Here is a 12739-nt window from a genome sequence, read left to right on the forward strand (position 1 = left end):
AATAGGGCGGATGGCCTTCCTAAGCCTTTTAAACATTTCCTATATATCTATACATATATGGACATGCAATTTGTAAGAAGTATAAGAAAGTTTAAATAAAAGTATTTGATAAGTAAAAGAGTTTGTAAAACATTTTGAAGTAAAACAATTTGATAAACAGTTTGAAACAGTGATAAAATCATTGGTTTTATAGTTATTAATCACATGTGATTGATGTAATAACTATAAGTATTCAACTTGTATCCCCCCCATAAAAGCATTTAAAACATTTAAAAGTATTTCAAAGGTTAATTAAAGGGGTGTAAACTCACCTGTAGTGAGTGGTTCTGATGACAATGTTGGATTTGATGCTAGGTGTCAAGTGGTGACTTGAGTACACACGCGAATCCTATTAAGCATATATTGTACATATGTGATTATAATTAGTATTATGAACTACTAATTAATGTATTGGGACCACCTTAGGGACTAGCAAACACTTGTAATGAAGTGTTACAATCACATATGATTGTATGAGGGTTTATAAGGCTATACAAGAGGGTGTATGGCGAAAATACACACTATATGTGTGTGTGCAGCCAGGTGTGCGGCCATGTGTGCTGCCAGATGGTGTGTGCTGCCAGAACATGGTGTTCTTGGTACCTTTTTATGAAGATCTTCAAGGAGAATGGATGATACTTGAGAGGATTTCGTGTTCTATGTTTGAAGAAGTGTTCAAAAATGACTAAGTATGGTATATATAGGTGGAGTGTGCGGTTGGGAAGGGTGTGAGGCCACAAACACAAGTGTGTGGCCGCACACTCAAGTGTGTGGCCGCACACTCCATGTGTTGGAGTGTTTGGCCCAGTTTTGATTCCTACACTTCGAGTTAACCCTTTTTAACACTCCTACCTTGATTATAACACATTTAGAACGGTTCATTAGGCTCTAAAGGGTACTACCATATAGTAAAATAAGTCTAATATTGGAAAGAATTGAAGAGTGTATGCGAGAAGTTTTTCGGGTTGTCACAGAAACGAAGCGGGTTCAGCGCGAACCGGACCCTCAAATGCTCTGGACAAGAGCACGTAAAGAAACATCCATCGATGTCTGAAATCCACCTGATCGCCGCAATTGGACCCTGCGTCCCATCAAACTCTGGTGGTTTTGTGTTGCTGACCTCCCGGAACAACAACGCATCACCACCCTGCGGTCTAGCCGCAACTACAGCTGTAGTGGCCGCAGCAACAGCAGCATCAGAAAGAGCAGCATATCGCTCATCGAAAGTCTCTATCAGCGTGGTCTTGATAGACACAAACATCTCTGGTATCTCTGCCTTGATGTCCGCAGCCACCTCCTTATGAATGATCCTACGGATCTCCTCTTCACTAGTACCGTTGCTCTCTGGTGTGTGACGTGTCCCAACCATGATCTATCTCTCTCTCTCTCTCTCTCTCTCTCTCTCTAAAATACAACATAAAATATCAGGGACTCGCTCGAGTATACTCACACTTGAATACTCCACCCTACTTGTTCCTTGGTACTCTATGGATTCTTACTTGGACTGTGCACTGACCTGGTTTCTTCAATAATACGGGCCTAATACTACCGTCCACACCGCATCAGCATTCACCCCAAGTCCTCCTCCCAGAGTCCCAAATCCCAAGTACTCTACTCTCTCTAATCATATGCTACTCGCTAGCAGATCTCTCATAAGCTCCTCGCTGCTATCTAAACACACTCAAGCATCCCTAGTAGCAAAACTCCTAGACTAAGGCATCACATATCAAGCCACTCTAGTCCTAATAAGAATACCTAGTCTACTCTAGCATGCATAACATAACTCATCATATAACATAGCATATCATATCTCATAACACTTATTGTAATGGTATTTTGGGAAATCACCGTTTGGGCGCTACATAAAACTCCATGTGTGTGTACGAATCATGTCGGCGCCTTCCCGCGCTCCTCACTAGTACCTGAAACACATAACACAAAACACTGTAAGCACGAAGCTTAGTGAGTTCCCTAAAATACCACTCTAATACATATTAGCCACTCAAGGCTACAACTCTACTGACCCTCTGGTCAGTGTGTCTCAGTGGGACCCTCTAGTCCCAACTCTCTGTGGGCCCTCTAGCCCTAACTCTATGGACCCACTGGTCCTATCTCTGGAAACTCTGAATCATGCATATCACTTATCACAATAACACATAAATAGCATACAAATACACTGGCACATATCTCAATAGTACACTAGCACATAACTCTGTTACTACTCTAGGTAAAGTATAATGAGAAGACCCACCTCAGATGTCTCGGTAAATCTCTAACTCGGTAGAAATATGGTCTAGCCTCCACCTAATCACATAAAGTAAATATTCTCATAAATATAACTCTCGAGACTAGACTCAACCCTCTCTTGGCACCCTCAGAAGGGTAAAAGACCATTTTACCCCTCTCTTGACACAAAGACCCCATTGTTGACCTAGCCCTCAAAGTCAACAAAGTCAACGGTCAAACTTTGACCCGACTCGCCGAGTGTACATGGGCGACTCGGCGAGTCTTCACGTGTCCACTATCCCTCTAGTCTCGCATGACACGTCGAGTCTTTCCCCTACTCGACGGGTTACACCTAGCATGAATCGCGGGGCCACCCCGATTCAACTCGCCGAGTCCCATTATGAACTCGGCGAGTTCTGCCTCTAACTCCAGTCCTCTATTTCCCTCTGACTCACCGAGTCTTTCCCCCAACTCGGCAAGTTACTCACTAAATGAACTATGGGAAACCCTAGCCCTACTCGTCGAGTCTGTTCTTGGGACTCGGCGAGTTCATGCCATGCTCAAACTCAAATGACCTCCTGAGGTCAGATCCGTTCCTCTAACCCATAGATCTGGCCTCCTTAAGCAATATAAACACGTAAAGTCTGGATCTTGATGCCCATGTAAATACCCAATGGCTCTATTTGAAGAAATGGACTCAATATGTCACCATAAGCTCATATCACCCAATGTCACCCATAAAGATCAAGGAGTTAAGGTCTTTGGACCTCTTTGGATCCAGATCCGAAGCCTCAACACAAGAAGGGACCAATTGCACCATCATTCACACTCTAAATGGGCTAGAAACCCTAACTCTCAAGGATTAACACCCAAAACTGAAGAAGGATCGAATATATACCTCAATATGAAGTCCTTAGGCTTTGAAATCCACATAATAGCACCCTCTTCAGCTCCCTCTTGCCTTGGTCACCTTCTTCTTGCAAAAACACCCACACAAGGATAAAAATGGCCTCTTATTCCTCACAAACGCTCTAGATTGCTTAGGGCTTCACTCAGGGGTCTGGTAGCCGCAATTGTTGGCTATAAGCCCCTTTAAATAAGTCTCAATCCCCGGGAATTAGGGCTTCATTAAACAGCGCGGACTCGCCGAGTCCACTAGTCGACTCACCGAGTCCGATCATTAGCTCGGATAAAATTCGCGATCCTACTCAGCGAGTCTAAGCATCAACTCGTCGAGTCCCTCCAAAATCTCCAAAATAAATGAATAAATAATGTACCTGGGAATCCGGATGTTACACATTTAATTTTTTTCTTTTTTTTTTTATACCCCAATTATGTAGTAGTGTTATCAAACAAATCATATGGTGTTACCCAATCCACCTTTTCTTTTGCATTGATAATATAGTAACATTTAATTATCTTCATCACTTACATTCTATTTTACTATGTTGACTACAATTTCAATTTAAGACGAATCATCTAGCATTATCCATTGAATGGCATTTTACATTGAATCTAATCAAAGCTCAATAGCTTTATTTTCATCATATCATGAGATCTTGTTTCATAACCTTCTTTTGTTTACTGTGTTTTTTCTCTTATAAATTATCAAACAATGTCTTATTCAATAATGAATATTACAACCTCATCTTCTTCCACATCCTATGTCGATGTTGTCAATAGCTGGGCATTCCCGGATTCTTCATGTTTCGTATATATGTACTTAACTATCATGATATTTGATAATTTTGAGCACAATTTAGTTTATGGGGAATCATATATTATTCATTATCTTGGTAGTCGTTTTTTTCTCTACTATTTTAAGAACATTTATTGATGTTCATTTTTATCTTGGAGGAACATAAACATACAAGGTGTTTAGTTTTTTATGTTTTACTTGTATTGCCATTATGAACTTCTATATACCAATTAGTATTGTCACATTACATGTTTGTTTGGATGTATTTTTTTTAGAAATTTTGCACAAACACATATTTAAAGCGCATATGAATAAATTTTATATTCAAGTATGAAATAATCATAAGTAACCATTATTGCATGGAAGGTGAACATGTAGTGTAGAAACTTATGGATTTCCATGTGATGTACCTATTTGTTATTCATGGGGAAACTAAGGGGGCATTTGTTTTTTCTCTGGAGATCTGCGTGGTTTCTTCTTTCTGCGCAACGCAGACCACGCGCAGACTTAGAGGTCTGCAGCGTTTGTTTTTTTGGAAGTGCATAGACATAAAAATGTATGTGCGAGGTCTTCACCACACAGACTTGGTCCAGCCTCTTCTAAGGTCTGCGAAGTGATTTTAACCTAAAAAACGCGTCTCTTCTTTTGTTTGCACCTCCATCGTCAAAACATCCAACACTTCCCAGACAATAGAACATTGACCACTCCATCTTCAATCCATCGTCAACCAACCTCCGATTAGCACCGCCGGTCGCCGCCATCCTCTTCGATCGAAGGCGTCCAGGCGTCCAGGTGACACCTCCGACCAGGCCATCAGCGAATAACAACGAACAAGTTTGTTTCCTTCGGTTTTCTTTTTCAATTCCAACATGAAATTGAGGATTACTATTGCTGGAAAACTCACTAATGCACTAATTTGTTGATAAATTGTTGTTAATTGAGGATTACTCTTGCTTCAAATTAGTGCTTCAAATTATTGGATTGTTGTTAATTGTTGATAAATGTTGCTGAAAATTTTAGTGCTTCAATTTGTTGTTAAATGTTGATGAAAATTGTTGTTTGCTAAAATTGTTGTTTGGTTGTTTGTTTGTTTGTTTGTTGTTGTTTTTTTTTTTTTTTTTGAAATGGTTATAAATGTTGCTGAAAGTAATATATTTTTTTTTGTTGAAATTGCTGTTAGAATGTGTTGAATATGCTAAAAATCGTTTCAAATTGTTGAAATAGGAGGCTGATTTTTTTTGCTGAAATAGGAGGCTGAAAATACTTATTATTGTTTCAAATTGTTGTTGAATGTGTTAAAAATTGTTGTTGAAAATCGTTATTTTGTTTTAGAATTATGAAATAATGATGTGAATGTTGATTGGTTTTGGAAATATGAAATAATGATGTTAGTTGTTGATTGTTTATTGTGAATGCTATATTGGTTATTAGAAATGGGAGATAAACATCAATGGACCAATGAGCAATTAAAATGCTTAGTGGATATTTGTATTGAAGAAGTAGAGAGTGTTGGTAGAAAAGGATTGGGTAGGAATTTTATGACTAATTTTATTCCATGAATTTTATTTCCAATGTTATATGACTATTATTATTAAAATTTTGGTGTTGAGAAATCCTTTTAAGTTTGTAAAATCATTTTATTTAAAATTCAGTTTATTTCAGCAGCCTGCAGACGTTGAAAAACAAACAATCTTCTTATTGTAGACTACAGACGTTTGGTCCACCTCTTCTGCTGCAGAGGCTTGCAGATGTGGTCCGCAGACTGCAGACATTTTGGTTTCATAAAAACAAACAACACCTAACTCATGACACCCGTAAAATGCAATCATCAGTTTTGATTGCTGAAATTGTAACATCATTTAATGATTATAACCGTATAATTAACTTACATTTGAAGCTGACTTTGTTCATTTAAACATGATCATTTTCTTCATATCAACTCGGAGTTTGTTTCATTCATAATGTCTGCCCTCTACTTAAAACAAGAAATTATGTAGATGTCATTGGGCTAAGGCTGTGGCTCATCCGACAATGCTCCAACCCTATATCAAAAAGCTCAAATACTTTCTACAATTACCAAGAGAACACATTTGCTCACCAATAGCATATTTACTCACCAAAAACACATTTCCTCAAGTTTTCACGGCTAACACTTATAAACATATTTATTATTGGAGAAAGGAAATGGAGAAAAAAAAACTCCTAAAACCATAACCAATTCACTTATTGTTTTGCACTGATACTAGAATAACATTTAAATATCTTCACCACTTACATTCTATTTGTCTATGCTGACAACAATTTCAATATAGGATGAATCATCTAGCATTATCCATCGAAGAACATTTTACATTGAATCTAATCAAATTTTTATTTTCATCATCTCATGAGACCTTATTTCCTAACCTTATTCTTTTACTGTGTCTTGTTCTCTTATGAATCATCAAACAATGTCTTATTCAATAATGAATATTACAACCTCATCTTCTTCAACATCCTATGTCGATGTTCTCCATAACCAGACATTCTTGGATTCATCATGTTTCGTAGATATGTACTCAACTATCATGATATTTGATAATGTTGATCACAATTCAGTTTATGGGGGGATCATGTATTATTTATTATATTGGTAGTCTTTTTTTGCTCTACTATTGTAAGCATATTTATTGATGTTCATTTTTATCTTGGTGGAACATAAAAAAACATGGTGTCTAGTCTTTTATGTTTTTACTGATATTACAAAGAACTTCTATCTACCAATTAGTATTATATATATATATATATATATATATATATATATATATATATATATATATATATATATATATTAGAAATTCTGCACAAACACATATTTAAAATGCATATTAATAAACTTTTATCTACAAGTATGAAATAATCATAAGTAACCATTATTGCATGGAAGACAAACATGTAGTGTAGAAACTTTTGGATTTCCATATGATGTATTTATCCGTTATTCATGGGGAAACTAACTCACGACACCTATATAATGCAGTCATCAGTTTTGAATGACAAAATTGTAACCTTGTTTAATGATTATAACCGCATATATCATCCATGAGAATCATCAATACAACGTCATTTCGAATATTTTCATAGATGAAAGATTTTTGTAGATGTAGTCATTGAAAACCAGGGATATTTTGATCCAATAACTAATTTTTTATTAAATCTTAAATAAATTAATAAAATTAGTCTAATTTTTTTTCTCTAATTGATAAACCAAACAACATTTTTCAAAGTAATATTTGTTTATTTCATCAATCGGTCCAATATCCCCACTAGAGAATATCCCCACTAGAGGTGCACAAAATGAATTGATTATTTTAAAAACCAATGGAAAAAAACCTAACTGGCTATTTTGAGAACCGGTTAGGATAAAGCCAAATCACCTATTTAAATAGGTTTAATTTTTTAATGAAATTCAGTTAAAAAAAAAAAAAAGATTGGGCCGGTATCTTTCGAAATCAGAGCTGTTGGATTATAGACGCAGCCCAATTGCAAACCGCAAAACCCGAACAAGAATCATCAATGGAGACAAAAGAATCGTCTTGCGCAAGAAACACGCAACGCGAAATTAATAAAAGGGCTTTTGAATCGATTGATTCGCTGCTGAGAGCTGATTCTACGAGCACTCTGAAGCGAAGAAGACTCACCACTATCGATCATATGGAATCTCAATTTGCCACGGTTTGTCCTTCACTCATGGATTCTTAATTGCTACGAAGTATAGTTAGTTAGGGTTTTTTTTCGTTTTTACATGATGTGGTACATTCTTATTAATAGATCAATGTCAATCTGTATCGAAGTGTTTCCGTGTTATCCAATTGGTCGAATTGCTTGTTGATTTTTCATAACTCTAACTGAATCTCTAGGAACTTTATTTAGGCAATTAACTGCTTTTTAGTTAAATGGAACTGGATCAATGTATGGGTTATTTGGAATCGATCAAGGAATATATCATTTTCGATCAAGTTGATTACTTTAATGCTATGCTCAATCTTGTTCTTCTGCAATTAAGTTCTTTACATGTTATACCACTAAAGACGACCATGGCTTAATGATTTTAGCTGTTGATACACTGAATGTACAATATTTTGAACGATTAATGCCTTGTAACGATGTATTATCTGATAACTATATTGATAAATCAGGAAAAGCTTGCTGCAGCAAAGCAAAATTATGGGAGAGATATCCGTGTATTTGAGACAACAACTTCCTCTCACACATCAAATGAGCCAATTAACGAAGGTATGCACCCACATGACAAGACATGACAAAAGACGTAAATACCCTTATATTTTCATCATAAAAAAATAGCCCTAGAAATCTTGCATTAAGGTTTAATGACTTTTGTAATTTCGCAGAAGAACCAGATGAGTTTTTTGAATTCACTGCGGAAGATTATTATCGCATCTTGGCTACAAAAAAGGAAGGTGAGAATATTCATATTCATATTTAAATTTATATGGTAATTTTATTAAAAACCAAAATGTAATTTTATTCATCCCAAATTAAACAAATCATTTTTATTTCCTTTTTGTGGATAGATAAAGTTATGAAGACAAAAAAACTCCGAGAAGCAGAAGAAGCCGCTCGTAGATCAAAAATTACCAAGGTACTGTACTAAATAATCTTTCCAAGACTATTTTCAATAATCATGATAAGAAGGGCATTCTCGTCTTTTTGCACAAACAAAAGATTGAGATGATTGACAACTGACAAGTCCCTATCCCACCTTTTCCAGATTTGACAAAAAGTTGCAATTCTTGTCCCATTGACATCAGTCTCAATTCAAATCCAGTGTTTGTCAAATGCATGACAACCAGACAAACAAACACATAGTATAAAGTACAACTTGTCTTGTCCTATAAAACAAGAAATAGCAGTTAGATAGGACAAGACAGGTTGTACTGTGTATTTGTCTCGGTCCAATGTTTGTCTAGTGCATGACAAACACACAGTACAAAGTACAACCTGTTTTATCCTTTCTAACTTCTTTTTCTTGTTTTTATAGGCGGTAATTCGTGTGAGGTTCCAAGACAACCATACATTAGAAGCTACATTCCATCCATCTGAAACAATGCAAAATTTAGTTGATCTTCTTATAAAAGTTGTGGCAAGGCCCGATTTACCTTTCCATATATGTAAGCATACTTTTAAATTCCTATTTTTTTTTTTTTTTTTTCCAATAAGTTTATTATCATTTTAAATTAGGTAATATTTATTATATACTAATATTATATTTTTTCATAGTTACTACACCTCCAAAGAAGCTAATAAAAGACATGTCTCAAGATTTTTACTCTGCCGGATTTGTCCCTGGTGCAATTGTCTATTTTTCATACGATCAACCAAAAGGTATTATCTTTTTTAATAAAACACCAAATATGGTTTTAAAGTTTTGTTTGAATAATTTGGTCCTTCAACTTTAAATTTTATGCAATTTTGGTTTTTGTTCTATGATCGTATCATATAATTTAATATTTGTTACGTGTAATAATATATGATAAATTAATTTGATGTTAATCTATGACATATATTAAATTAGTTTTTATGTTTCAAACTTTTTAAAAATAATAATTTAAAACAAAACATATATACTTTAATAAAATACATAATTGACATAGTAAGATAATAACTTTGAAATTTGGTTTATACAAATAATTTTTAATGGTTACACTTCTCTTAGAATATTATTTTTAAAGTTCATCCCATAAAAATATGCGAGTCAAATTTGTAAGAAGCTAATAAATATAATTGATTTATTTTGGTTATAATTCTTTTAATAATATAATTTATGAAGTTATCTAAATAAAATGATGCGAGTTGAATTTGTAAAAAACTAACAGATAGAAAATGTTATATTTGTAAATTGTAAATTCCAATGGAAATTAGTCAACGTGTAGTGTTTTATGGGTGTAGGTGATGCTGATGCTGACGTGGCATTCCTTAAAGAGGAAGTGATGGCTTTAAAAGGTCTTGAGCTTGTAGCTGAACCGGAGAAACCTACGGTTGACCAATTGACCACCGCGCCTGTGGTGGCTGCCGCTCCTCCATCGGGTCAAGAGCGGAAGCCGGCTGCTGATAAAAAGATGGTTAAGCCAAAGTGGTTGAAAATGTAACAATTTGTCGAGTTATAAAATCAAAGTTTTTAAAAACGGATTATATGTAAACCTTCTTTCCATAAGTAGATATGTTTGTGCAAAAAAGATTATTCTCGTGGGCCCATAGGGATCTAAGGTTGATATAAAATCAGTTTACAAAGACCAAAATCCATATTGAAAATGACTATTAGATGTTTAGGCTCTTGAGTACTTTATAAGTAGAAATGGAGGTGACAATGATATTTTTGTTTTATTAGTTCGATATGAAAAATATAAAGGTAATGGGAGTTTAATACCTAAGATAAATGACAAGATTGGATAGAGAACCTAAGATGACACAACAATACATAAAAAGGTAACTGATCATCATATATAAAACTTTTTTTTTTGTATATCATGGTTAAATAATTCAAAAAAAAAAAAAAAAAAAACAAACAAAATGACTTTTAGCCCAATGGTAATGGATGTTGTTTTCCTTCTTAGAGGTTAAGTGTTCAAATCTCATTGGAGCCATAGGTGTAATTAGTAGTAGTTTGGATGTTGTTTTCCTTCTTAGAGGTTAAGTGTTCAAATCTCATTGGAGCCATAGGTGTAATTAGTAGTAGTTTAGGAGTGAAGTGGATTTGCTGTTTAAAAAAAAATTCAAAAAAGGAAAAGAGTAATGTAGAGGTTAATGAGATGGTTAAATAATGAGTTTTTAACCATAATAGAGTTATTGGAAAAAAACATTTATCATTTTAGTGTTTTTTTTAAATATTTACCAAAATGGTATTACTCTAATTTCAAAACTAGTATTATTGTTTTTAAAAAAAGAAAAACATGTTTTTTGATTTCCCCGAAAGTTTGGAATGAGAACAGAAAAAAAAAAAAAAATCGTAAATGCATCTAGGGCTCCACGGGTTCGTTCGTTGTTCTGCCGTCGCACGTCCAGCCTCGCCGTCCGCCTACGGCCTTCTCTGTCCGTCGCCGATGACCTGCAACCTCCTACACCCTTCGCTCCATTCAAGGTATGCAAAGTTGTTATCGATTTTGATTCTTCATGCTCGTTTTCTATTTAAAATTTTGCTTCTCTATTATTAAATTGTTACTCCTGGATTCCGATTTTTAAGTTTCATGTTTGCTTTTTTGCTTCTCTATTATGTTTTTTCTCGATTCTTCTTTTAGTTAGGATGAAATGTTGATCAATTTCTGCTTTTGTAGATGGAAAATCACAGTCTTTTTTTTTTTTTTTTTCTTTTTGTAGATGGAATTGATTGCAAACATGTCATTATGTTTTTTTTCTTGTTATCACAAATTCGTATGATCATTTTTTGATCAATTTTTTGCTTGTTTTTGTCTGTTTTGTAGATGAATTTTATTATAGACATGATTGACAATGAGAATTTTTCTATAATTTCTCAAGCTGCTGTTGTGACTAATGTGATGAATATAGACAATGAGGTCGAGTTAAATGAAATATTGGAAGACGGAATTGGAGATGAAGATGATGAGGAAGCATCTTTTGACAATAATGTTGAAGTACCTTCAACTTTTACTAATATGGAAGGAACAAATTTGACTATTCATGACAACTGGACTATGACACAATCAACGAGTAAGAATTGATTTTATGCTGAGAGTTGGGAAAAGATTCTTTCAAGGATAAAGAGGAACTTGTTAGAGCAATCAAGATCCATAGCATTAGGACACATAGACAATTTGAGGTCATTGAGTCACGCCCAACCATTTGGACTCTAAGATGCAAGTTATACTTACGATCTGGTTATAAATGGAAACTTCATGCAAGTAAAAGTAAACGTAGTGGTTATTTTGAAATCACAACATATACTGATCCGCACACTTGTTTACACTATAAGCTTTCTCTAGACCATCCGAATCTAGATGCAAGCTTGATTGCTATGGAAACTAGATACCTTATAAAAGAGCAACCTTTTATTAGTATTTTGGCTTTGAGAGCTGAAATAGTTGAAAATTTGGGATATACTCCTTCATATAAGAAGGTTTGGGTTGGAAAGCAAAAAAACAATTGAACATGTGTACTTAAAGGTGCTCGTTTTTTTACCAATCACAGCTTGTGTGAAACTTACATTCTATAGAATGTTGCATTATTTTAATGTGAGACGTCCATGGAGATGCACATACTCCACATGTTATTGTAAACCAAGTAGCTTTGATGGCAAAAGCAAGTGAACATTCTTTAAGATCTTTTAACCGAGAAAAAGGTATATTTTAGTTGATAACTCAAAGAGGCTGAAATGTGCAAGTAGTTAATTTGGAACAAAAAGTTGCACATGTGGTAAATGAGAGACATTTAAATATCATTGTTCTCATGTTTTGAGTGCATGTGCCAAACTCTCTTTGGATAGTTGGCAATATGTTGATAAATGTTACTCGATTGAATACTATTGTGCTACTTGGGCATCTGAGTTCTCCCCGCTTCCTCATGAAGCGTATTGGCCACAATCACCATTTAATGAATTACATCCAAATTTAGAACTATTACCAAATAAAAAAGGTCGTCCTCGTTCAACAAGACTAAAAAATGGTATGAATATTAAAGAAGGAAGAAATGTTAATCTTTGTGGAATTTGTAGGTAACCGGGACATAATCGAAAACGATGTTCGTCTATGCCAAGGTAGTTTA

At 34.7% G+C, this 12739-nt stretch overlaps 2 protein-coding genes across 2 annotated transcripts; both read left to right on the forward strand.

Annotated features, from left to right (window-relative positions):
* The first annotated feature begins 7504 nt into the window (after window positions 1-7504).
* On the forward strand, window positions 7505-10263 carry LOC145093478 (plant UBX domain-containing protein 1-like). Its single transcript, XM_079031614.1, has 7 exons — window positions 7505-7678; window positions 8143-8239; window positions 8356-8424; window positions 8539-8606; window positions 9006-9135; window positions 9245-9349; window positions 9914-10263. Exons 1-7 carry the CDS (start codon window positions 7520-7522, stop codon window positions 10111-10113), a joined length of 828 nt encoding a protein of 275 aa, XP_078887740.1. The 5' UTR covers window positions 7505-7519; the 3' UTR covers window positions 10114-10263.
* A 579-nt stretch (window positions 10264-10842) lies between these two features.
* LOC145093479 (uncharacterized) lies at window positions 10843-11839 on the forward strand. Its single transcript, XM_079031615.1, has 2 exons — window positions 10843-11102; window positions 11443-11839. The coding sequence occupies exons 1-2, from the start codon at window positions 10944-10946 to the stop codon at window positions 11698-11700; spliced, it is 417 nt and encodes a 138-aa protein (XP_078887741.1). The 5' UTR covers window positions 10843-10943; the 3' UTR covers window positions 11701-11839.
* The last annotated feature ends 900 nt before the right edge of the window (window positions 11840-12739 follow it).

Source organism: Lactuca serriola, chromosome 3 (genome assembly GCF_051521515.1).
Source record: "Lactuca serriola cultivar US96UC23 chromosome 3, Lser_US96UC23_V15, whole genome shotgun sequence".
NCBI classification, from domain to species: Eukaryota; Viridiplantae; Streptophyta; class Magnoliopsida; order Asterales; family Asteraceae; genus Lactuca; species Lactuca serriola.

Excerpts from the sequence above, each read along its gene's own strand:
- LOC145093478 (XM_079031614.1), top strand. The coding sequence starts at position 7,520 with ATGGAGACAAAAGAATCGTCTTGCGCAAGAAACACGCAACGCGAAATT. Across the intron at positions 9,136-9,244 it reads CGATTTACCTTTCCATATAT|TTACTACACCTCCAAAGAAG; the intron begins GTAAGCATACTT and ends ATTTTTTCATAG. Across the intron at positions 9,350-9,913 it reads TTCATACGATCAACCAAAAG|GTGATGCTGATGCTGACGTG; the intron begins GTATTATCTTTT and ends TTATGGGTGTAG.
- LOC145093479 (XM_079031615.1), top strand. The coding sequence starts at position 10,944 with ATGAGAACAGAAAAAAAAAAAAAAATCGTAAATGCATCTAGGGCTCCA. Across the intron at positions 11,103-11,442 it reads CACCCTTCGCTCCATTCAAG|ATGAATTTTATTATAGACAT; the intron begins GTATGCAAAGTT and ends TCTGTTTTGTAG.